At 43.9% G+C, this 26,965-nt stretch overlaps 1 protein-coding gene across 1 annotated transcript; it reads left to right on the top strand.

Moving 5' to 3' along the window:
• Window positions 1–219: 219 nt before the first annotated feature.
• CFAP90 (cilia and flagella associated protein 90) lies at window positions 220–19,650 on the top strand. The gene is made up of 3 exons (XM_077808710.1): window positions 220–390; window positions 15,035–15,151; window positions 19,471–19,650. The coding sequence occupies exons 1-3, from the start codon at window positions 220–222 to the stop codon at window positions 19,648–19,650; spliced, it is 468 nt and encodes a 155-aa protein (XP_077664836.1).
• The last annotated feature ends 7,315 nt before the right edge of the window (window positions 19,651–26,965 follow it).

Below are 26,965 nucleotides of genomic sequence, written 5' to 3'. Positions count from 1 at the left end.
CCCTGCGAGCGCTTTGCAGGGCACAACTTACCTGCCTTTGGTGCCAACACGCCTACAGCTTGTGACGTGGCGCACGGCGCCTCTCATTTCCCGCTCCCTTTGTGTGACCTCACAATTGGATACTCAGTGTGTTTCCTAGTAACCACGGGACGCAGAAACACCAGCAACAGCGGGGCCTCCCTGCTCTGTGCCCCAGGCGGGCCGGGCTCTGGCCGCGGGATGCCGCGCACCCAGGAGGCGACGGAACCAGACGGGCAGCGGGAGGAGAAAGCAGCTGAGCAGGCAAGCGGGAAACACCAGCTGCCGCTCTGCGCCCTGTCCGTCTTCAGCTACACCCCGCCCGGCCGCAGGGACCCTCCGGAGCACAGCTACTTCCACCAGGAGTTCAAGGTGAGGGGGAGGAGAGCGGGGCAGGGCGCGGAGAGGACAGCATGGAGCGGGACTGGGGGAGAGGGAATGAAAAGAGGAGGGAAAAAAAAGGAGGGCGCATGGGAGTGAAAGCGAAGAGGCTGCCGGGGGCAGGAGAAACATCACACGCACGGATGTGCAAGGAAGTAAGTAGATGTTTGTACATTTCACCTGGAGAGGAAAATCCATTCTTGGCTTTCCCTCCCCACCCTTAAATCTTTAATTTGCAGAGCCTGGGCCCCTGAGTGGTCAGCACTCATCATTCCTCCGAAGTAAAGCAATTAATATCAACAAGGATGTTCAGCATCTGGAAAATCTTGTTTGCTCCTTAGAGTATAATTTACAGCCTAGGGAAAAAAAGTGGTTAAATGGGGATTTACTGAGCCCTAGCGAAATTAATAAAGGGCGTGTATAAGAAGTTCAGCTTTTTGGCAGTCTTTTATGCAGACTAATTCAATCTGGGACCATGTATTTGCATTTAATAAAATTGGGGTGGGTTGGTCTGAGTCACAATAGACATGATGACAACACAACTGTCTGAAATTTGATGCCAATATTTTAAAGGCACACAAATCAACCAAATGAGACTGTCACACTTTTGCCTTATGCTGGAAAGTCCACTTTAACACTTACATAGCACTTTTCATTTTCAAAGTTCTTTGTGGAGTGTAATTAATTTTGACAACACTACTGGAGGAGGAAAGGTATTACCCACATTTTCTAGATGGGAAAAGTGATACAGAAAGGAGTTGGAGTGAATTTCAACAAAACATATTGAATTGACAAACAGAATTTTGTCCTCTGTTTAAATCTCTAAACATACTTCAGATAGTGATTTTATTGAAAAATATCTCAGTGCTATCTATATTTGGCACAGATTAGGTGTCCAATTTCTGCTGAGAAGTCTGTGCTGTCAGAGATTGAAATAGAAAATAGCTTCCATATTGGTTCAGAAGTGGAAAATAGTTCAACATCAGTAGGGCTCTGATTCTACAAACATTCATGCACATGGTTAACTTTACTACTATAGGTTAGATTCACAAAGAGACGTAGGCCCAGATTTAGGCACCAATGGTATTCACAAAACACCCCACTCAGCTGCCATCAAACCCTGTAGGCACCTAAACTCTGTCAGTTAGGGCACTCACTTGAGAAGTGGGAGATTCCTGTTAAAATCTCTTTTCCCCCTCAGGCAGTAGGATTTGAACTGGGGGTCTCCCATATCCCACATGAGTCCCCTAACCACTGTACTGGAAGTTATGGAGGCCTCCCCCTCCACAAGCTTCTTGCAAGAGGCATCTGACTCCAGGAGAGGGTTCATAGCTGAGAATCCCAAGCAGAGATGAGTGCCTCCCTCCATTCCAACCGGTGGGCTGGTCTACACTAGAAAATTAGACTGATACAGCTACACGGTGCAGTGGTATGAATTTTTCACACCCCCTGAGCGACGTAGTTAAGACAACCTAAATCCCCATGTAGATCGCTAGGTCAATGGAAGAATTCTTGTCAACCTAGCTACCACCTCTCATGGATTAACTAAAGCAAACAGGAGAACACTTCCCATCACTATCATGTCTACACTGAAGTTTATAATGCAGCCCAGCTGCAGCTAAGTCGATGCAGTGTTTTAAGTGTAGACATAGCCTTAGGCACTGACCTGCCTGAGAGGGGTAGCGTTTAGCACGTGCCTTTCTCCTTGGCATTTCCCATTGGCTAGTTTAGGCAGGAAGCCGTCTGGCATGCTGGCTTTTTGTGAATCCATTCTTAGGTACCTGTCTGCCTCCATTTGTTGTATAGGAAGCCTGAGTGCTTAACTCCAACTTTGTGAATCTCAGTGATTTTGTAGGTGCCTAAGAGTTTGAAGATGAGGTGGCCAAATCTATTACCCAGCAAAGGGATTTAGGACTCTTATGTTAACTCTCTCTTTTAGCAGGAATTAAAATACTGCATAAAGCTGCTGAGTAAATACTGCTTACTCATTAGGACAGGTGAGGCTTAACTTTCAGCAAGAAGGAGAAGCAGAGTTATCAAGGTGCTGTAGGAAACTCTAGGAGCAGCCAAGACTGAGGAGAAATCTTAGACTGAGATTTATGATCTATTATTACTGGAGTCACCAACAAAGACAAAAACCTAGGTAGGGGGTAAGTTTGACTGTGAAGATTTTATATGAAGTAGGATAAAAGTACTACCTGCTCACAGCTAAGTAACAGGATATAGAACCTTTCACTTCTGTTCCTGGTTCACATTCAGCATAGGTCAGTAGTGCTGCAATGGTCTGAGTGTGGCTTAATCATGTGTGTGAAATGAATTGCTCATTTCAATCCAAAATTTTACAATTCACTTATCTAATGCATTTGACAAAGATCACCACAGCCCATCCACTTGCCACATTGGTTGGATGGTTTTGTTAAAATAATCCGCATTGACATTGCTCATTTTCATCTGCAGGTTTCAGAGTTACCCAGGAAAGGCACTGTAGTGCCAGAGCCAAATGAGCATTGTGAATGAGAATAGTTAATGCTGTGCTAAAAAGATTAAAGAAAGAAAGGGAGAACAACAACATTAAGCCAAGGTGAGGCTGCAGCTCCAAAAATGGCTGATAAAGTCTCATTGTAAATTCTATATCAAATTCACGTTGATCAGCTGCCATATGGCAGAGCTTTGTTTAGAATATGAAGTCACTTTTACAAACCAGGTAATCTGGGAGTGTTACAAGATGCCACTCTGATAATATAAAAATAAAATAAAAACTAAAAGTGTTAACAGCTATTTCATAGATTCTCATCTGGGATAGCACCATGGGAATAAGCATGAGAAATGACCTGGAAAAAAAGCATAGATGTGACCCAGGGGTCTGCATAACTAAGGAATTATTAGACCATGAGTTAAAAAGACATGACAAATTTGAGGTTTGCATTGGGTGACTGTGAGGAATAAGCTGACTGACTGTTGGGGTAAGCTTATTGACTATTTCAACAGAGAGTGTTAAAAACAAATGTAATTCAGAGATTGAGGTAGACAGATGCACTGGCTAGTGGCCTGAGAACATGACTGGAAGACAGGAAATCCTTAATTTTAATCCCATTTTTGACAATGACTCCCTTTCTGGTTTTGGGCAAATTCATGTAAACAGTGTGTGTTTCATTTCCCCATCTATAAAGTACCCCATGCCTATTTGTTAGGCATGCTGTGAACTTTAATTAATGTTTGCAAAGTGATTTATAAGTGCTTGATTTTATTAAGCCAGATCATAGGAAATGCTCACCTGAGACATGGATTGCTTGTCCATTTTACATGATTCATTCATTTTGACTGGTTTATTAAAAATACAGGCCTACTATTCTAGCATTTAGCAATTGATAGAAATGACTACCATTAATATCAGTAAAGTATCTGCAGACAAAATAACCAGCCAGACATTGCAAAACTAGGTGGGACTTGACATGCCAGGTGATAACAAGGATCTGTAACCACAGCAATGTAATTGGTATAATTCTGGCAGAACTGCTCAAAACAGTTTATCTAGGACAGATTTACAGTTAAACATAATAGGCTGGTTGTCTACCTTCAAATCCAAGAGAGGCTGAATTTTCTTCATTGATGTAGTGAGTCAGTGAATAATGCAGTAGTTCTTTTTAACCAGCATGAGGTAGATCTTTACTTGGCTTCTAAATAAAATATGGAGAGCAAAGGAAAAGCTATAGTGAAGTATAATAATGGAGAGGACAAATCACCACCTAGAATTCTGCAAGGCTCATCGCCTCTGAGAAGTGAAAGGGAGAATAGATTAAAAAACAAAACAGCCCCTCCTCTTGAACACCAAGTAACATATTTCCCTTACTGAATAACCCCATTATATTATCTTTGAAAACTCATGGCGATCAGGGAGGTCCCGAATGACTGGAAAAAGGCTAATGTAGTGCCCATCTTTAAAAAAGGGAAGAAGGAGGAACCAGGGAACTACAGACCAGTCAGCTTCACCTCAGTTCCTGGAAAAATCATGGAGCAGGTCCTCATGGAATCTATTTCGAAGCACTTTGAGGAGAGAAAAAGTGATCAGGAACAGTCAGCATGGATTCACCGAGGGCAAGTCAGGCCTGACTAACGTAATTGCCTTCTTTGATGAGATAACTGGCTCTGTGGATGAGGGGAAAGCAGTGGATGTGTTATTTCTTGACTTTAGCACAGGTTTTGATATGGTCTCCCACAGTATTCTTGCCAGCAAGTTAAAGAAGTATGGGCTGGATGTATGGACTATAAGGTGGCTAGAAAGCTGGCTAGATTATCGGGCTCAACAGATAGTGATCAGTGGCTCCATGTCTAGTTGGCAGCTGGTATCAAGTGGAGTGCCCCAGGGGTCGGTCCTGGGGCTGGTTTTGATCAATATCTTCATTAATGATCTGGAGGGATGGGATGGATTGCACCCTCAGCAAGTTTGCAGATGACACTACACTGGGAAGAGTGGTAGCTACTCTGGAGGATAGGGATAGGATACAGAGGGACCTAGACAAATTAAAGGATTGGGACAAAAGAAATCTGATGAGGTTCAACAAGGATAAGTGCAGAGTCCTGCACTTAGGACGGAAGAATCCTATGCACTGCTACAGACTAGGGACCGAGTGGCTAGGTAGCAGTTCTGCAGAAATGGACCTAGGGCTTACAGTGGATGAGAATCATAGAATCATAGACTTTAAGGTCAGAAGGGACCATTATGATAGTCTAGTCTGACCTCCTGCACAACGCAGGCCATAGAATCTCACCCACCCTCTCCTGTAACAACCCCCCGACCTATGTCTGAACTATGAAGTCCTCAAATCATGATTTAAAGACTTCAAGGTTCAGAGAATCCTCCAGCAAATGACCCGTGCCCCATGCTGCAGAGGAAGGCGAAACCCCCCAAGGTCTCTGCCAATCTGCCCTGGAGGAAAATTCCTTCCTGACCCCAATTATGGTGATCAGCTAAACCCTGAGCATGTGGGCAAGACTCACCAGCCAAAGAATTCTCTGTAGTAACTCAGATCCCACCCGATCTAGCGTCCCATCACAGGCCATTGGGCATATTTACCACTAATATTCAAAGATCAATTAATTGCCAAAATTAGGCTATCCCATCATACCATCCCCTCCATAAACTTATGAAGCTTAGTCTTGAAGCCAAATATGTTTTTTGCCTCCACTGGTCCCCTTGGAAGGTATTCCAGAACTCCACTCCTCTGATGGTTAGAAACCTTCGTCTAATTTCAAGTCTAAACTTCCTGATGGCCAGTTTATATTCATTTGTTCTTGTGTCACATTGGTACTGGGCTTAAATAATTCCTCTCCCTCCCTGGTATTTATCCTCTGATATATTTATAGAGACCAATCATATCTTCCCTCAGCCTTCTTTTGGTAAGGCTAAACAAGCCAAGCTCTTTGAGTCTCCTTTCATAAGACAGGTTTTCCATTCCTCGGATCATCCTAGTAGCTCTTCTCTGTACCTGATCCAGTTTGAATTTATCCTTCTTAAACATGGGAGACCAGAACTGCACAAAATATTCCACAGATGAGATCTCACCAGTGCCTTGTATAACTGTACTAACACCTCCTTATCTCTACTGGAAATACCTTGCCTGGTGCATCCCAAGACTGCATTAGCTTTTTTCACACCCATATCACATTGGCGGCTCATAGTCATCCTGTGATCAACCAATACTCCAAGGTCTTTCTCATCCTCTGTTACTGCCAAGTGATGCGTCCCTAGTTTATAACAAAAATTCTTGTTATTAATCCCTAAATGCATGACCTTGCACTTTTCACTATTAAATTTCATCCTATTAGTATTACTCCAGTTTACAAGGTCATCCAGATCTTCCTGTATGATATCCCGGTCCCTCTCTGTATTGGCAATACCTGCCAGCTTTGTGTCATCTGCAAACTTTATTAGCACATTCCCACTTTTTGTGCCAAGGTCAGTAATAAAAAGATTAAATAGGATTGGTCCCAAAACCGATCTCTGAGGAACTCCACTAGTAACCTCCTTCCAGCCTGACAGTTCACCTTTCAATATGACCATTTGTAGTCTCTCCTTTAACCAGTTCCTTATCCACCTTTCAATTTTCATACTGATCTCCATCTTTTCCAGTTTAGCTAATAATTCCCCATGTGGAACCATATCAAATGCCTTACTGAAATCAAGGTAAATTAGATCCACTGCATGTCCTTTGTCTAAAAAATATTACCTTCTCAAAGGAGGAGATCAGGTTGGTTTGGCACGATCTATCTTTTGTAAAACCATGCTGTATTTTGTCCCAATTACCATTGACCTCAATGTCCTTAACTATTTTCTCCTTCAAATTTTTTTCCAAGACCTTGCATACTGCAGATGTCAAACTAACAGGCCTGTAGTTACCCGGATCACTTTTTTTCCATTTCTTAAAAATAGGAACTATGTTAGCAATTCTCCAGTCATACGGTATAACCCCTGAGTTTACAGATTCATTAACAATTCTTGGTAATAGGTTTGCAATTTCATGTGCCAGTTCCTTTAATATTCTTGGATGAAGATTATTTGGGGCCCCCCGATTTAGTCCCATTAAGCTGTTTGAGTTTGGCTGCTACCTCGGATGTGGTAATATCTACCTCCATATCGTCATTCTCATTTGTCATCCTACCATTATCCCTAAGCTCCTCATTAAAGACGGAGGCAAAGTATTTGTTTAGATATTGGGCCATGTCTAAATTATCCTTAACCTCCACTCCATCCTCAGTGTTTAGCGGTCCCACTTCTTCTTTCTTTGTTTTCTTCTTATTTATATGGCTCGAGAACCTTTTACTATTGGTTTCAATTACCTTTGCAAAGGTCCAACTCTACATGTCTTTTGGCCTTTCTCACTTTATCCCTACATGTTCTGACCTCAATAAGGTAGCTTTCCTTGCTGATCCCTCCCATCTTCCACTCCATGTAGGCGTTCCGCTTTTTCTTAATCACCTCTCTGAGATGCTTGCTCATCCAGCTTGGTCTACAACTCCTGCCTATGAGATTTTTCCCCTTTCTTGGGATGCAGGCTTCTGATAGTTTCTGCAACCTTGACTTGAAGTAATTCCAGGCCTCCTCCAACTTTAGATCCACAAGTTCTTCAGTCCAATCCACTTTCCTAACTAATTTCCTTAATTTTTTAAAGTTAGCCCTTTTGAAATCAAACACCCTAGTCACAGATCTATTTTTGTTTATCCTTCCATTTAGTTTGAACTGAATTAGCTCATGATTGCTTGAACCAAGGTTGTCCCCTACAACTATTTCTTCTATGAGGACCTCACTACTTGCCAAAACCAAATCTAAAATGGCATCCCCTCTTGTTGGTTCAGCAACTAATTGGTGAAGAATCCATCAGCTATTGCATCCAGGAAAATCTGAGCCCTATTATTATTACTAGCACTTGTCCTCCAGTCTATATCTGGGAAGTTAAAGTCTCCCATGATCACACAATTCCCATTAGTATTTACTTCATTAAAAACATTAAAGAGGTCTCTATCCATATCCAAATCGGATCCCGGTGGTCTATAGCATACCTCACGTGCTGTCCCAGGGGAGGCTCTAGTAGCTTTCTTCCCCAATGTGATTTTTGCCCAGACAGACTCTGTCTTATCCATTCCATCACTTCTTATTTCTTTACACTTATTTCTACCTCATCATTGATATACAATGCTACTCTACCACTTTTGCCTTTATGACTGTCTTTCCTAAAGAGCACATACCCTTCAATATCTGTACTCCAGTCATGACTACTATTCCACCATGTTTCTGTTATCCCTAGAATATCTGGTTTCACTTCCTGCACCAATAGCTCTAGTTCCTCCATTTTGTTACCTAGGCTCCTCACATTAGTGTACAAACATCTTAATTTTTGCTGTTTGGCTTCGCTCACATTGTGCCTAATTGGGTAAAGAGACATTCTATTGCCAAAAGAACAGGAGTACTTGTGGCACCTTAGAGACTAAAAAATTTATTAGAGCATAAGCTTTCGTGAGCTACAGCTCACTTCATCAGATGCATAGAAGTGAACATTTATCTGTATGTGTATATATGTTAGAAGTTACCATAAAAACTGTAAAAAGAAAAGGAGTACTTGTGGCACCTTATTTCTTAGTCTCTAAGGTGCCATAAGTACTCCTTTTCCTTTTTCGGATACAGACTAACATGGCTGCTACTCTGAAACCATACAAACTGTGAGAGGCTAATTAGCTAAGATGAGCTATTATCAGCAGGAGAAAAAAAAACTTTTGTAGTGATAATCAAGATGGCCCATTTAGACAGTTGACAAGAAGGTGTCTTAACTTAAGGAAATAGATTCAATATGTGTAATGACCCAGCCACTCCCAGTCTCTATTCAAACCCAAGTTAATGGTATCTAGTTTGCATATTAATTCAAGTTCAGCAGTTTCTCTTTGGAGTCTGTTTTTGAAGCTTTTCTGTTGCACAGTTGCCTCCCTTAGATCTTTTACTGAGCGGCCATGGAGGTTGAAGTGTTCTTCTAGTGTTTTTTTTAATGTTATGATTCAAAAACCAGTAGCAGAACACTTCAACCTCTGTGACCACTCAGTAAAAGATCTAAGGGAGGCAACTGTGCAACAGAAAAGCTTCAAAAACAGACTCCAAGGAGAAACTGCTGAACTTGAATTAATATGCAAACTAGATACCATTAACTTGGGTTTGAATAGAGACTGGGAGTGACTGGGTCATTACACATATTGAATCTATTTCCCTAAATTAAGCATCCTCACACCTTCTTGTCAACTGTCTAAATGGGCCATCTTGATTATCACTACAAAAGTTTTTTTCTCCTCTTGATAATAGATCTTAACTAATTAGCCTCTCAGTCTGTATGGTAACTTCTAACTTATCTGTATGTGTGTGTGTATCTTACTATATGTTCCATTCTATGCATCAAACGAAGTGAGCTGTAGCTCACGAAAGCTTATGTTCTAATAAATTGGTTAGTCTCTAAGTGCCACAAGTACTCCTGTTCTTTTTGCGGGTACAGACTAACATGGCTGCTACTCTGAAACCATTCTATTGCCAGTACCACCTATTAGACTGGTATCTAAACTACCCTTCCTCCTTATGTCCATTCTCCTACGCATGGCTGTATCCTTTCTTACTTCATTTTCTTCCCTCTCAATGTTAAAATCCAGCATGGAGATTACCTGGACATGTCCCAACCATCTCCCCCAAATTCCTAGTTGAAAGCTCTCTTAATCAGTTGTGCCAGCCTCCATCCTAGAAGTCTATTTCCCTCCCTACTCAGGTGAGGTCCATCCTGAGAGAACAGCTTTCAGAGTAACAGTCCTGTTAGTCTGTATTCGCAAAAAGAAAAGGAGAGAACAGTCCTCTGTCCATTAATGCTTTCCAGTGGCCATACATCCCAAAGCCCTCCTTATAGCACCACTGCCTGAGCCATCTGTTGATCATCATAATCTTGTCACACCTTTGTTGCCCTTCTCTAGTGTAACCCTTCTGCCCGTCAGAGTTGGCAGCAACAAGGGCCGGGTTCAATATCTAGGGGATCCATTCCAATAACACAATGCAAACTGGCTCGAGCCCCCACCCAGTGACCTGGGACAAATATATACCACCCCGCTGGGCGCCTCCAAGAGGCAATACTTCCCCTCTCGCAAGCACATAGTCTGAGTGTAGCAAAAGCCTTTTAATAACAGAGAGAAACAATGTGGCATTATGTTGGGGAAACACCACCAACAGGATTCATAACACAACCCATGAGCAAAAAAACCCCACCCCAAGCAAATTGGGGCATGCCCTTTTCCCTTTAGTTCTTGAGTCCAGCAACCCCAAATCACCCAAAGTCCCAAAAGTCCAATGCCCCAAAAAGTCTCTGTCCCTGGTCAGGGCAGCCCCAGAGTTCGAAAGTTTATCTGCAGAGCTTTACCTCCCAACCTGGGTGGAAATGGGACGGGGGTAAGAGGCACCTTACATGATCTGAAGCTGACCGCTCCATAGCGGCGCTCCGCTCCGCTCGCTGCCCCACGAACTCCTTCGCTCAGCTCCGCTCCGCTCCGCTCGCTGCCCCACGAACTCCTTCGCTCAGCTGCGCTCCGCTCCGCCAGCTGCCCCACAAACTCCTTCGCTCAGCTCCACGGCCCACAAGCAGCTCCTGCCATCCACAAACTGCTCCATGTCGAACTGCTTCACCAGCCGGTCCGCAAGGCACTCCAGCCGTCCTGCAAACTGCTCCACAATATATCTTCAGGCTCCCCCACTACTTAACACAACACTCAGTGATTTCAGCTCTTAGGTAAATTCAGCTTGTAGTAGGGGAGCCCCAGTGCTAGTGCACTGTCAGCCCAAAGTGAGCTCAGCAGTCTATAACTAGACTTCTAATGAAATCAAAATTAGCTCTGATATTCCACAGTGGAGAGAGGAGGAAGTGCAATTAGCATGTAAGGCCCTCACCAAGGGGCCCATGCCACCAAGTATTAATACTTGTCCCCAGCCTCTCTCCCTTCACACAGTTTTGGAACCCATGACCCTTGCCTAGCGAGTGCTACTTAGTTGATGGTGAATCCCTCCATCATAACAAAAGGCCACGTACAGTTCCAAGCACAGTTCCCATAATCAGGGTAATAACAATTTATTCTTCCTGCCCCAATAACAGAGACACTGGGGATCCCACAGCAGCCAAAGTGACCATTTGGGCAGCTATGGTCTCATTCTAGGCGTGGTGGGTGTGCCTATGCAAATGAGATCGGCTCCTGAAGTTCTTTTCCACAACTTGCCACACCTCACCACCAGATGTCAGGGTGGAGCTCATCCTGACACTGCTTACACTAGGAACAGGCAGAATCCCTCTGAAGATCACCTGAGCCTCGATTTCCTTAAGCATCTTTCCCAGCCTGCATAGTCTCCCTTGATAAGTTCCAGCGAGAATCTAGCCATATCATTTGTTCCCACATGAAGGGCAATCAGTGGATTCTTTCCCGCTCCTGTTAGGATCCTCTTCAGCCTCAGCTCCACATCCCATATCTTAACCCCCGGCAGACAGCAAACCCTTCTGTTCTCTGGATCAGCTCTGGTTACAGGCCTTTCTATTCTTCTCAGTAAGGAGTCCCCACTCACGTAGACCTGCCTTTTCCTGGTGATGGTGCGATTCTCTGGTCTATCCCCTGTTCCCTCTGGCTGCAAATCCTCTTGATTCCTATTGTCCCTTGCAATCCTCTGTGACTCATCCCATATCCTCCTGGGGCTCATATTTGGTGGTGTTATCTCCATTGACTCTTCCCCTCAGACTAGCTGCTCTTCTCTTCTTCCTTGCCCTTCCACCTTCAGTGACCACCTGCTGTGCCCCTTCTTCATTTTCCAACTCCACAAACTTGTTCCTGAACTCTATTTCTCCTTCACTAGCCCATCTTTTCCTCTGCCTGGTTCTCTTAGTGACATGCTTCTACGGTCCACTTTCCTCACCCAGCAGTCTCCCCTTGGAATTCTTTGGTCCTGCTTCCATCTGTAAGTCTGAACTTTTCCCTTCAGCCTCCTCATGCCTTTGTTTCATCATCCGCTCAAACCCCCTTCTAAACTCAACCAGAGTTTCCCCCTGCATCTCCAATCCTCGGATCTTTTCTTCTATCAGCTCTATCAGGCGGCACTTCATGCAGACAAAACTCTTTTCAGGTACCCCCTCCAGGACCATGTACATGCCACGGCTTCAACATCCAGTCTCTTCATTGTGTCTTCCACTGCTTGGGTCGCTACCACTGCTGCCTCTGTATTGGTCATCGCCTTCTCACCTAAGTCAAATACCTTCTCCTCTAACAGAATTCCCACTCAAACTCCCCTGTTTACAGCTCTGTTTGCTGGCTCCTGTGCCCCTGCAGCTGTCCTAGCTGCTGCCTGACTGGCTGGCTACCTTTACAGGACCCCTAGTCAGAGAAGCCCCGTCCCCTAACCAGGGCTCAGCTTCTCTCCCAGCACACTGCCCCTACCAGTCTCTACAAATACTTACAAATACCTTCTCCTCCAAGCTGGATATGAATCAGCAGTGTGCCCTTGTTGCCAAGAAGGCTAACAGCATTTTGGGCTGTATAAGTAGGAGCATTGCCAGCAGATCGAGGGATGTGATCATTCCCCTCTATTTGGCATTGGTGAGTCCTCATCTGGAGTACTGTGTCCAGTTTTGGGCCCCACACTACAAGAAAGATGTGGAAAGATTGGAAAGAGTCCAGCAAAGGACAACAAAAATGATTAGGAGGTTGGAGCACATGTTTTATGAGGAGAGGCTAAGGGAACTGGGATTATTTAGTCTGCAGAAGAGAAGAATGAGGGGGAATTTGATAGCTGCTTTCAACTACCTGAAAGGGGGTTCTAAAGAGGATGGATTTAGACTGTTCTCAGTGGTGGCAGATGACAGAACAAGAAGAATGGTCTCAAGTTGCAGCGGGGGAGGTTTAGGTTGGATATTAGGAAAAAAACTTTTTCACTAGGAGGGTAGTGAAACACCGGAATGCGTTACCTAGGGAGGTGGTGGAATCTCCTTCCTTAGAGGTTTTTAAGGTCAGGCTTGACAAAGCCCTGGCTGGGATAATTTAGTTGGGGATTGGTCCTGCTTTGAGCAGGGGGTTGGACAAGATCAGTGGTTCTCAAACTATGGCCGCCGCTTGTTCAGGGAAGGTGGGCCAGTTTGTTTACCTGCTGCTTCCGCAGGTTCAGCTGATCACAGCTTCCACTCGCCACGGTTCACCGCTCCAGGCCAATGGGGGCTGCAGGAAGGGTGGCTAGCAGATCCCTTTGCCCGCGCAGTTTCCCGCAGCCCCCATTGGCCTGGAGTGGCGAACTGCGGCGAGCGGGAGCTGTGATTGGCCGAACCTGTGGATGCGGCAGGTAAACAGACCGGCCCGGCCCTCCAGGGGCTTTCCCTGAACAAGTGGCAGCCCTAGTTTGAGAACCACTGGACTAGATGACCTCCTGAGGTCCCTTCCAACCCTGATATTCTATGATTCTATAGGAGTGCACTAGTGACACCATAGTTAAGGCAGTGCCAAAAGTTTCCTTTCAATGGGACCATTATAACCATCTAGTACTGTTCTGACTTTAATATTTTCAGAGAAATAGTTATAAAATAGAAAAAAAGCATATAAAAATCAGAACATGCTTCAGTTTTCTAAAGTACAATAAGGCCTGGCAGAATTTTGTTTAATAGGTAATAATTTCTTTTAAATTTTTTAAATTATTTAAATGTTCATAGTTGCACAAAATTATGGGGTTTAAGCATTTTTTATATTTATTGATGTAAATGTTCACACTTGTTGGAAACTGGAGGGGCGGATGTCAGATAATTATTTAATGATTCACATTGATATTCAAAAAGTTAAAACTTTATAGCCATTAAAGCCACAAATTGTCAACCTCACACATGAAAATATACAAAGTAAATATCCTTAAATCAAACCGTAAAGTTCTCAAGCAGCACTTTTCTTACTTTGCCAATCTGTAAATTTCAGTTATTATTGATGGAATTTATTTGGCCAGGTTGTATGTACACAGTGAAATCGATGTTTACTGGCATTTACCTATAAAAATCTAATCCTTCCAAGCCTAATTACAACTACATCACTGCTGAGCCAAAAATGAGGGTTGAAGTTTTTAAAGTTTCACTTTTTCAGATTTTTGATCATGTGTCACAAGAGCAGTGTGATAGGTTGAGATCTTCTCTGGTCAAAGTGCTGAGCCTTTGATGATTTTCATAAGTACAGTAATTATTAATATATTGCAAAAGGTCTTTTCCTCTCCTCTCTCAAACATTTTTTTCTGAAACATACAGTTCAGTATCTGTAAACAATAATAAATCTCTAGTGTCTGTAGCTAATTGTGCATTACTTAGCACCTTGGGCCTTCAAGGACTCAAGGCTTCATTTCTTGTATATAAAAAACCAGTGCTGCAATCAGTGTGAGTCTTGAGTACACCAGGCAATGCATGACTGGGATTCACTCGAGACACTCATTAAATAGAGCTCTGAGTTCTTCATATGAAAAGATGTTTTAAGTACAATCATTTTTATGTTTCTGGGAGAGGTGGCAAGTGTGTATTTATCCATATTATTGGAACCAGAGATTACTCATGCCGTATGTTTCTGAGCTACACAAAAATATGCATTAACTTGAAGATAAAGGCTGATTCACAGGCTACTTTCAATATCTATTTCTTTCAAAATGAACTTCAAAGCTGCCTTTCTCTCTTCATTTTCTTCAGTCAAAATGTCTCTTTAATCAAGTGTGTGCATTTGCTGAAGGAAAATAGTTCAATAAGGAAACTGATTTAAGCTTCCATGTGGTTACTATAAATTACAAAGGGGGAAACAGTGATATGAAATTCTCTGAAAAATCCTCTGGCAATGTCTTTTCATATACCGTGGAAGTTGTTTTAGTTTCACATTTTTCACAGACAAACCAAATGCACAAAAGAATTGTAACAATTCTTCAGACTATTTCAAAAGGATGCCCCAAATGTTGCTAATAACTGATGTTCCTCACAGCATCTAGTGCTGCACATGCACCAGTTAGTAGTTCTACTACATTATTTTCTAACTCACACTGTTAAACACCACCTTAAGTTAATCATTTTTTTTTCTTTATCCCAAGACAGGGATTGTTTCCACATATGACTCGATTTTTAAGAGGCCAATGGGTTACAATGAAAAACTCCACCGATGTGACAGAGAACATGCAAACAATCGAGGTCTTAACATTAATGATGAGGTAAGGTTTATATGCTGACATTAAAGTGGCTTCATTCATATTGACAACACTGGAGTTAGGTGCCTAGGCTCCAACACAATTAATGTGGAGAGAGAGATGTGACGGAGACCTTTTGACAATGTGGCCCACTGTTCTTTGCAAAGCACTCTTATCTCAGACCTGACAAACTCACTACACCAAACATGTGTCTTATAGGATATTTATCTATAAAGAGTAACTTAGGATATCTACAGAAATCTTGTAACCTGTCAAGCTTCATAATCCTTTTGAAATATCTGACCAAGTAATATTTAAGGAATAATGTATTTATATTACAAGTATGCTTTATGGACTTGGAGTAAAGGTTTGTCATCGGGGTAGTGTGTCTCACTGATGACCCATTCAGGCAAGAGGGAGTTGTTACCCCTCCCTAGTCAGCTGGCCAGGTAATACCAGGTTTTTTTGGCTGCCCTTGCCATATCCCAGAACACTCAGTGGAAAACCATCAGAGACAAGCACAAATGATTGGAACCACTTGGAGGTGAAAAAGAACAATAGAGGAAGCAGGAGCTTGCCCTGGCTCTGAATAAAGACAAAAGATTGTTTCAGAATAACAGAGTGTAGGGAAAGGCACTCTGGATCCATTCACTGAGGAAACCCCTTAACAAGTGGGGGTCTTTCATGAACATTTAGATTTTGGTTCTTGTGAAATCAGCCAGATCTGCAATGGACTGATCTTAGTTATATAGTAGACGTAACTATTGAAAAGTGTAGACCCAGGTTAGTGTTTTATGATTTCGTTTTGTGTTGTGTTGTAACCACTTGTTTTCACCATTTAGTTACATCTTTATTTTTTCTTAAATAAAACTACATTTTTTATTACAAGTGCTGTGTGGTTTAGAGGAACAGTGGTTTAATATGAAACCAGTGGAATTGGAATAATTTTTATAGTGGGGGGTGCTGAAAGCCACTGAACAAAACTGTAAGCCCTGTATATGATGGAAACCACTTCAAGCCAGGAGGTGCTGCTGCACCCCCAGTACTCCTATTTCCAACATCCCTGGTCAAACTGGTAAATTGGGGTACACTGCATCTTTGGGTACAGAGAATCTGGAATTTCTGTGAGTAGCCAGTACCAGGGGAAGGATAGCATAGGTGAACAATTCAAAGTGACTCAGGGGTTGGGGTGCACCTCTTGTTAACCTGCAAGGCAAAGACAGGGCTGGCATAGCCTAGAAGAGAGTGCTTGAATGGCTTGATGGTGCTAGGGAGCTAACAGCCAGTTACCAGAAACAAGACTCCCTCACACCAGAGGCAGGAGATAACAGGTTGACTAACTGTCCTGGGTACCCTAAGAACTGTTATAATAGGCACCTTAGACTGTGATCCACAAAGCCAGCACACTAGGCAGGGAGCCACCTATGCGAGCCAATGGGCGACACCAACCAGAGAGGGGGCATGCTAAACCCTGCCCCTCTCTGACATAGGTGCCTAAGTCCAGGCTCCACAGGGGTGCCTTGCTTTGCTAGTAATCCATGAATAGGGGCAGATAGGCACTTGGCTCCCTAAATTGTTTGTGGGGCCTGAAACAACACAGCTGGGGGACAGGAGGGACTCAAAACCTCTAGCCTAGCAGATAGGGCACTCACCTGGGATATGGGAAACCTCCACTTCAAGTCCCACCTCCACTTGAAGAGTAAGGATTTAAACATGGATCTGCTACCTCTCAGGTGAGTGCTCTAACCCCTGGGACATGCTGAGACAGGGTTTCCTCACTGTCTCCTGTGGAAATTGTTCCACTTTAATTAAACAACAGAATACTTAAATATGTATTGGGCCAGAGAATGTTAGAATGACTATAACCTAGTGGTTAGAGCACTCACCTGAGATGTGGCAGCTCACTGTTCAACTCCCTTCTCCCCTCAGGAGGGGGCAGAAGTGGGAGGGAAGAGAAAACTTGAACTGGGGTTTTCTGTATCCTGGCTGAGAACCCTAGGCTAAAGATTATAAGGGAGGTCCTTCTCCACTTTCACCCCCCCCCCCCAGCAGTTTTGTTTGGGGCCCCACATGTGATTTAGGCAGCTGAACGTCTATCCTTCCTAGTTCGTGACTCAGCTGGTGCTTAGGTGGGAAAGAGGTGTTTGGACACCTATCTCAAGGAAGCAGTACGCATGCTCAGGCAGTAGAAAAGCACTCAGGCATCTAGAGTGAGACTGCAGGACATGTGCCCAGAGGCAACAGTTTAGATGCTGAATGAGTTTAGGCACCTACAGCCAAGCAGGAGTTTTGTAAGTCAATGGTGTCTGTAAATGGGACTTAGGCTCCCAAAGTATCCTAAATCAGATTCAGGGCAAGAGTAAAGTCACGCCCATCAGACTGGGTAGACAGGTGTGGATGGTGCAGTTCAGGTAGTAGCACAGGCTAGTCACCCAAGTGCAGACTCAAGGGGTCGGGCAGGCTTCTACTTGGGTAGCTACCCCGCGTTGCTGCCCATGCCGCAGCGTCCCCTGATAGTTTTAATGCACTAGCTCAAGCAGCGCTGGCATGTTTCCAGCTGCCTGAGCAGGGATGCACACTCCCAACTGCTGTATAGACATACCCAAAGACACACACACCCTATTTTCCTGAGCTAGCAGTCTCCCCTCTGTATATTTTCTGTATTCTCCGGGCACAGTAGAGTTTGTGGAGCAAAGCTAGGCTGAAACCATTTAGGATGTCCAAGTGGAGAGATCCTTGTAGGAGTTAATACTGCCTGGGAGGAGGGGTGCCCAGACACCAGCATGGGAGAGCAAATGCTCAGTTCAGAAGCTCTAAGATCTGTGAGAATTACCTCTGATTTCTCTGTGAATCATGGGATTCTGGGTGGACCAGGGAACTCTCCCAGTGTCTCTTCTGTATCTGAGCAGCTTCTACCTAACCTCAAAAGCAAAGTGCCTAGTAGCCTTCATGTAGGAGCTGGCTCATCTCTCTTTTTGGGGTCAAGACTCTGGTTGGGGGGTGTTTTGTATTTCCCCCAGATTAATTTCCTTTTATTTTGGTAGAGTTTAGGGGTACAAGTGGGGTGTCACTGTTGGAAATGTTATGATGTCAGCAAAGCATTTTTGAAGAGTTGTAGTGTTTCCTAGATATCAGGAAAGGTCAGACTCCCGCTTTGCCTGATCTCCTCTGGACATTCACTCCGTAGTTGGATTGACTCAACAGAGAATGTTTGACGCTGACCTTCGTGATCTGCATTGTCCCAGCAGAGCACAGCTGCTTCAGTGGTACATAGACCAAAGTTTTAATGTAGCTAAGGCTTGATCCAAATTTATCAAGTATTTGTACACAGATTAGGAGCTGTCACCTTAACCCTGCTGTAGGTTCCATCTTTATGTATCACCCTCTATTATTACAGTAGCACCTACAGACCCCAGCTAGGATTAGGGGCCGACTGTGCCAGACCCCATACAAACATACAAGTTATCTCATATATTTGAAGTTCCATCCACACTGTAGCTACCGGAAGGAAGAAAGTTTTCTGTCTCTTTTGCCTCCAGAGCCTCCTGGTTGCTGTGATTCAGGAGGGTAATGCTGCACCAGTCTACATTTACAGCCAGTTCACATTTACAAGGTTAGCGTCATAACCATAAGATTGTTTTTTAAAACGAGACCTTTAATTGCACAGACATGAGTGGCTTAGTCCTCTACAATCACCAGGGAAAGCCTCCTGCTTACCACGGGTGAGTCAGTGAACTGATTTTTTCACGCTCAGATTTCATTAACTTATTTTTTGCAGTAAGTTAAGTGGGCAGAATACATGAAGGTGTAGAGAGATAGCAGAGCACAAAAACCGGCCGGGAGCATTACAGGCATCACAGTCACAAGTGCATTGTACAGGTCATCCCAACTGTGTGCTAATAAAACCTCGCTACTGCCCCCAAAAAACATACTAAATTAATTTATGTGGTCTGCAACTAATGACATGGAAATTATCTCCACATGTTTACGGTGTGGATATACATATGGGTATGTACATGTAATCAGTATATAGTCATTCAGAGCATATCTCCATCTCAGTGGAGATATCCATATCTCAGTGATGCATTCATATTTTATCACTATTGTTAAAGTTCAGTCAGGAATTTTGGACAATAGACTAATGACTGTAATTGTCTGTCGGATAAACAAATGTGCCTTGCTCTAACACATATTATACAGTTCTGTCTAGGCTGAAGGCCCACTTGTCGTCAGCTGCTACACCAGATCTAGCAATCTATATTTGTCACAGCAGTGGCTCCTCTACTGTTTTGAATGTGTGTTTATATGTTAAGGAATATAAAATCTAAATAATGTTCTTACAGGAACTGGCAAGACCCATTGCTGTTTTGTCCTCTTCAGAATATGGGAGACACATAAACCAGCTTGTAGAGCAGTCGATCAGAGATTATGCAAGGATTAACCATGTGCAGGCTGAGTTCTACAGGAAAAATGGAGTCACCTGCTTGTTGGAAAAACCTTCTCAAAGTCTTGAACCATCATAAAGCTCCTGTCCCTCCAGCCACTGACATGAACATAGTGTAACAGTTTTCACAGCAATAAGAAAATGAAGACTGTTTTGCCTTTTCCTGTAATACTTTCCTTCAGCTGGTCAGTGTGGCTTGGATAAAAAGAAAAAAAAATTAAGACATAAGAGCTGTCAGTTTCCCCATGTTAGTGTAAATGTACCTTTACATTTCATTAAAATCTTGCAAATAATTTCTCTACTAATTTTCAATGTATTACGATAGGATAGAGCAAGTTTCTTCTTCAAAGCATTTACAAACATCAGTTTACAATCCACACAACCATTCCTATTAGATTTGTAAGCAGTATTATCCTGATGGAAAAACTGAGGCAGAAAGAGGTTAAGGCCAAGATTTTCCAAAACAGGTGCCTAAATCTGTAATCCAGAAAAATATATAAACAATTTTCAGATCAACCTGAAAACAAAATTTGTTGAGATTTTTGGCAAACGGGAAATTTAAAAAAAATACATCATTTGAGGGTCAAACTAAACCTTAAATTCAATTCAAAATGAAGTGTTTTGTTTTGGTTTCAAGTATTTAACTTTGTACAATAGTACTGAAGGAAGTTTCTGTTAGGACATAGATATTCAGGCTTGTCTGTAAAGGCCTATAACCTAAGAATTTAGGTGTATTCTTATGACTTAGCTAGTTATAGAGGTATAAAAGAAAGAATCAAAATCACTGTCTGCCGGTGTAAGGTCCTTCTCTTAGGGTATGCCTACACTATGAAATTAGGTCGAATTTATAGAAGTCGTTTTTTTAGAAATCGGTTTTATATATTCGAGTGTGTGTGTCCCCACAGAAAATGCTCTAAGTGCATTAACTCGGCAGAGTGCTTCCACAGTACCTAGGCTAGAGTCGACTTCCGGAGCGTTGCACTGTGGGTAGCTATCCCACAGTTCCTGCAGTCTCTGCTGCCCATTGGAATTCTGGGTTGAGATCCCAATGCCTGATGGGGCTAAAACATTGTCGCGGGTAGTTCTGGGTACATATCATCAGGCCCCCGTTCCCTCCCTCCCTCTGTGAAAGCAAGGGCAGACAATCGTTTCGCGCCTTTTTTCCTGAGTTACCTGTGCAGACGCCATACCACGGCAAGCATGGAGCCCGCTCAGGTAACCGTCACCGTATGTCTCATGGGTGCTGGCAGACGTGGTACTGCATTGCTACACAGCAGCATCAACCCAATGCCTTGTGGCAGCAGACAGTACAGTATGACTGGTAGCCGTCATCGTCATGTCTGAGGTGCTCCTGGCCACATCAGCCAGGAGCGCCTGGGCAGATGTGGGCACAGGGACTAAATTTGGAGTGACTTGACCAGGTCATTCTCTTTAGTCCTGCAGTCAGTCCCATTGAACCATCTTATAGTGAGCAGGCAGGCGATACGGATTGCTAGCAGTCCTACTGTACCATCTTCTGCCAGGCAGGCAAGAGATGAGGATGGCTAGCAGTCTTACTGCACCGTCTGCTGCCAGCCAAAGATGTAAAATATAGATGGAGAGGATCAAAACAAGAAATAGACCAGATTTGTTTTGTACTCATTTGCTTCCTCCCCTCCCCCGTCTAGGGGACTCATTCCTCTAGGTCACACTGCAGTCACTCACAGAGAAGGTGCAACGAGGTAAATCTAGCCATGTATCAATCAGAGGCCAGACCAACCTGCTTGTTCCAATAAGAGCAATTACTTAGGTGCACCATTTCTTATTGGAACCGTCCGTGAAGTCCTGCCTGAAATACTCATTGATGTAAAGCCACCTCCTTTGTTGATTTTAATTCCCTGTAAGCCAACCCTGTGAGCCATGTCGTCAGTCGCCCCTCCCTCCGTCAGAGCAACGGCAGACAATCATTCCGCGCCTTTTTTCTGTGCGGACGCCATATGAAGGCAAGCATGGAGGCCGCTCAGCTCACTTTGGCAATTAGGAGCACATTAAACACCACACGCATTATCATTATTATATATGGTCATGTGACCGCGCTGACGTCGCCTCCTCGCTCAGTATCGCTCTGCCAGGTTCTGCTGCTGCATATACTGCTGGATAATGCGTGTGGTGTTTAATGTGCTCCTAATTGCCAAAGTGAGCTGAGCGGCCTCCATGCTTGCCTTCGTATGGCGTCCGCACAGAAAAAAGGCGCAGAACGATTGTCTGCTGTTGCTCTGACGGAGGGAGGGGCGACTGACGACATAGCTCACAGGGTTGGCTTACAGGGAATTAAAATCAACAAAGGGGGTGGCTTTACATCAATGAGTATTTCAGGCAGGACTTCACGGACGGTTCCAATAAGAAATGGTGCACCTAAGTAATTGCTCTTATTGGAACAAGCAGGTTGGTCTGGCCTCTGATTGATACATGGCTAGATTTACCTCGCTGCACCTTCTCTGTGAGTGACTGCAGTGTGACCTAGAGGAATGAGTCCCCTAGACAGGGGAGGGGAGGAAGCAAATGAGTACAAAACAAATCTGGTTTATTTCTTGTTTTGATCCACTCCATCTATCTTTTACATCTTTGGCTGGCAGCAGACGGTGCAGAAGGACTGCAAGCCATCCACATCTCATGGCTGCTCGGTAGAAGACGGTGCAGTAAGACTGCTAGCCATCCTCATCTCTTGCCTGTCTGGCAGAAGATGGTACAGTAGGACTGCTAGCAATCCGTATCGCCTGCCTGCTCACCATAAGATGGTTCAATGGGACTGACTGGAGGACTAAAGAGAATGACCTGGTCAAGTCACTCCAAATTTAGTCCTTGCGCCCACGTCTGCCCAGGCGCTCCTGGCTGATGTGGCCAGGAGCACCTCGGACATGACGATGACGGCTACCAGTCGTACTGTACTGTCTGTTGCCACAAGGCATTGGGTTGATGCTGCTGTGTAGCCACGTCTGCCAGCACCCATGAGACATACGGTGACGGTTACCTGAGCGGGCTCCACGCTTGCCGTGGTATGGCGTCTGCACAGGTAACTCAGGAAAAAAGGCGCAAAATGATTGTCTGCCCTTGCTTTCACGGAGGGAGGGAGGGAACGGGGGCCTGACGATATGTACCCAGAACCACCCGCGACAATGTTTTAGCCCCATCAGGCATTGGGATCTCAACCCAGAATTCCAATGGGCAGTGGAGACTGCGGGACCTGTGGAATAGATACCCACAGTGCAACGCTCCGGAAGTCGACTCTAGCCTCGGTACGTTGGAAGCACTCCGCCGAGTTAATGCACTTAATGCACTTAGAGCATTTTCTGTGGGGACACACACACTCGAATATATAAAATTCGACCTAATTTCGTAGTGTAGACATACCCTTACTGTGACAGTCTGAGGCCCTGTGCTTAGGCTAAGATCTTTGGCTAAGCAGCAGAGGCAGCCATTCCAAACTAGTCACATTGAAAGAAGGTGCTATTGGGCTGTTAGGAATACAGTTCTGTTCTGATAATGCCTATCGCCTCCAGAGGAAGGGAAGTGCCTAGAAGATGTAAAAGGAAACTTAGTTTGATAGCATCCTGTCTGGCAAGAACTCACTTATCAATACTGGGATATGAAATTCTCATTTCTGTGTTTGTTCTATCACTGTAGTCCCCATTTCCCTATTGTTTGTCTGTATAATCTCTATCTGGTTCTGTGATTGTTTCTGTCTGCTGTATAATTAATTTTGCTGGGTGTAAACTAATTAAGGTGGTGGGATATAATTGGTTAAATAATCATGTTACAATATGTTAGGATTGGTTAGTTAAATTTCAGGAAAATGATTGGTTAAGGTATAGCTAAGCAGAACTCAAGTTTTACTATATAGTCTGCAGTCAATCAGGAAGAGTGCGTGTGGGGGAATGGGAACAGGGAATGGGGAAATTGGAATCATGCCCTGCTAAGGGCAGGAATGGGAACAGGGACACAGGTGTAAGGCTCTGTGCTGTCAGAGCTGGGAAGGGGGACACTAAGGAAGGAAACTGGAATCATGCTTGCTGCAAGTTCACCCCAATAAATATCGAATTGTTTGCACCTTTGGACTTCGGGTATTGTTGTTCTCTGTTCATGCGAGAAGGACCAGGGAAGTAAGTGGGTAAAGGAATAAGCCCCCTAACATCATGGTGCCGGTGACTTGGATACTTCGCATCTGATAGGTGAGTGGCAGCCTGTAAGTCCCCCTCCTGAACAGTCCACGTAGCTGCTTGGAGGGGGTATAGCAAACTCTCGTGATGGTAGTTGTGGGTTCTGGCAAGCCAGGGTAAAGGATTTTTTGGATAAATGGGTAAGGAAGAACCAGGGCCCATACCAGGTGCAAGGGTCAACCTGGGATGAGATTAAAAAGGAAATGGAGGAAGTGTTAGGGGATCCAGAGGGATGGGGGGTGGTCCCTGTTTCCATCCCCCCCCCACTCCTTGGTATATGGGTAGTGGAGGAAGGTCTCTGCCCATGGGGACTGAATGCCTTCCAGGGAAAGGAAGCACTTCAGTCTGCTTGTGAGAGGTTTGAAGTAAGGGCAGCATTATGGGAAGCTGCCAGTAATCTTTCAAGTTTTGTGCTGCTTCAGCAAGGGCTGCTGAAGGGTTGTAAATTAGTTAGGGGTAGTGAAAGATGATTTGGCACAACAGGGTTTAAAGTCAAAAGCAGAGTTAACAGACTACCTTTAGAGACTGGGGCTGGGACTTGGTCCTGGGGGAGTGGAGAGAAAGAAGGGGGGAAGTTTCAAAGTGCAAAATGGCAGGTTTGCAGGAGCAGGAAACAACCCCCACTCTTCTCCCAGAGCCAGAATGAGAACCTGGGGATAAGGGTTCCCTACTGTTTCAACCCAGGGAGCCTACTCTTGGCTCAGAGCCAACTATATCCTTTTCTTCTTTTTCTCGGTTTACTTAATTTGCTGCTGGTAGCCTATACTTTAATCTGACCTGACAGGCTTTATTGGTTTCTTTCCACCTCTCCCCCAGCCTTTCCACACTTTTGTTTTTCTGAAGTTTTAATGGAGGGTACTTTGGATACTTATATGAAATGTTTTTGGTTTTTTTGGACAAAGTATGAGGGAGGTCTGCTGTATTCCACTGGAATTTTTGGAGTAAAAGATCCACGGGCATCCATGGAGACAAAATGTTTTACTGCCTCTTTGAACAGTCTCAAGATAAAGACAGCACAGGTTAAGGCAGCTGTGTGGCAATAATTGTACTTGGTGGCTAAGTTGTTACAGACAAATTGCACTACCTTAAAGAACTGAATGTAGGAGCAAGTGAGTGAAAAGTCACAAATAGCTTTTGCAAAAATTGATAATACAGGGTTTGGAGGAAAGTAAACATTTTGGAGATGGTAAAAAGTAACTGTTGTGAAGATGTTAAAAGAGTAACAGTTGTGGTGTTACAAGATGGAAGTTTCTGTTTAATGATAAAACCCAGTTATATAAATGTAACTGTATGTGCAACTCTGTGCAGTCACATTTGATGGAAGCTTGGTAATTAAATTATCCAAGGGGGTCAGATAGATTGGCACCACTATGCTTGTCCCCAGAAGCCTTTACAGCTTTTCTGAGGGAAAATGGGCCCTTTTCCCACAGAAATGATCTATAAGGGACTGCTACAGGCAGCAGGTAGAGGAGAATCAGATCAATATTATTTGACTATTGGGTAACCTAATCAAAATCACTAAAGAATGTAAGTGGTTTCTATTGGAACTTAACTTGGCTGCCCCTCATTGTGTCTAGTTGTACAACTTGGAAGTATAATCGGGGTACAGTTGTGTAAAGAGTAATCACAGTGCAAGGGATGTTAGGCAAAAGAATTGTGTGTGCGCACAGGTAAAAGAAAAGGAAAAGGGGAGGAATGAGGGGAACACTGAGCCTTGGGGTGGCTCTGGGGGATCAGATTGTTGCTTTGGTGGGTGTGCATGAAAACTCTGTGGGCATGGGAGGCAGTTACACCTTGTGTAAAATTAATCTGGTATGGAGATTAAACTATGGAAGGAATGTGCATTTTCCCAGGATGGGTGCAGTGTATATTGGAGAACGGGTAAAAAAAATGCAAAAATGGTACTTAATTAAAATCCTATTAGGGCTCCAAAAGGGGCCACAATAGGTTGTGCTTTCTTTTTCAGATCTGTGGGTTTTGGAGCAGGAGATGAAAGTGGAAAGTAATCAGAACTCTAGTGGAAGTGGTATGTTTCCCTTTTAAGACAGTCTCTGAGCTGCTAATAGCTTTGGATCCAGAAGCAAGCTAGTAAGCCTCTGTGTAAATGCAAATTACCTAGCTGATGGGCATAAAGGAGCTGCAAATAATGAATACACCTGGTCAGCAAACAAGCTACTAGAAGCCTCAGATTATGGCCCTCCGGGAAAGGGAGGTGAAAAAACAAGTCAAGCCTGAAAATAAGGGGGACAGGTTAATCTTAAGGGGTATGTGTATGTGTACAGTGCTAAAATCTGAAGCTGTGTCTCAGCTATTACCTGAGAATAAACTTAATGCTTGGTACAGCAGAGAAACTATTGCAAACTTGGTCTGTTGTACAAGAGGGGAAACTGAGGTATACCACCTCATGAATTTCATAAATGACCAGTGAGTGGGGTAATTCACGAGCCTGTCTATAGAACAAAATAAGGACAGCCTGGAGGTAATTCTTCTGTAAGGAATGAAACTGGAATCATGCTTGCTGGAAGTTCACCCCAATAAACATTGAATTGTTTGCACCTTTGGACTTCAGGTATTGTTGCTCTCTGGTCATGCGAGAAGGACCAGGGAAGTAAGTGGGTGAAGGAATAAGCCCCCTTACAGTTTTTAAATGAAAAATTATTTCAAATCAAAGACACTAAACCGACATGTTTTGACTTGGAGTACCTTTCCCAGAGTTGAAGAGCTCTGTGTAGCTCAAAAGCTTGTCTCTCTCTCACCAACAGAAGTTGATCCAATAAAATATATTATCTCACTCACCTTGTCTCTCTGATTTCGGTTTTTTTGGACCAGAACACATCTCATAAAATGTTTCCATCGACCCTCTGAATGGGCAAGTCCTTGCAGGCCTACTACTCTTTTAGTCATGTAAGGATTTCCAGACCCAGGAACTGAGAACAAGAGACTCCCTTTGTGAAGTCTCATTTATTCATTTTCTTTAGAGTACAAAACCCCTCCTCATAGGGCCTTCAAACCTAACCCTTCTTCTAGGTCTGGGGCTAATCCCAGCAAGCATCCTCTCCTGAGGTCAGAATTTCCCAGCTCTTCTCCCAGCTGTAGTCTTCAGTCAGCTTTTCCCCTTTGGTCCCTTTACTCACTTTTCCCACTAGTAAACCAGAAGAGTTTAACTCTACCCTGCTACAGTTTCACAAAACTCCTCTC

The sequence above is a fragment of the Eretmochelys imbricata genome, chromosome 2 (genome assembly GCF_965152235.1).
Source record: "Eretmochelys imbricata isolate rEreImb1 chromosome 2, rEreImb1.hap1, whole genome shotgun sequence".
Lineage (NCBI taxonomy): Eukaryota > Metazoa > Chordata > Testudines > Cheloniidae > Eretmochelys > Eretmochelys imbricata.
The sequence above is the reverse complement of the archived record's forward strand: the minus strand, read 5'-3'. Positions and strand labels throughout refer to the sequence as shown.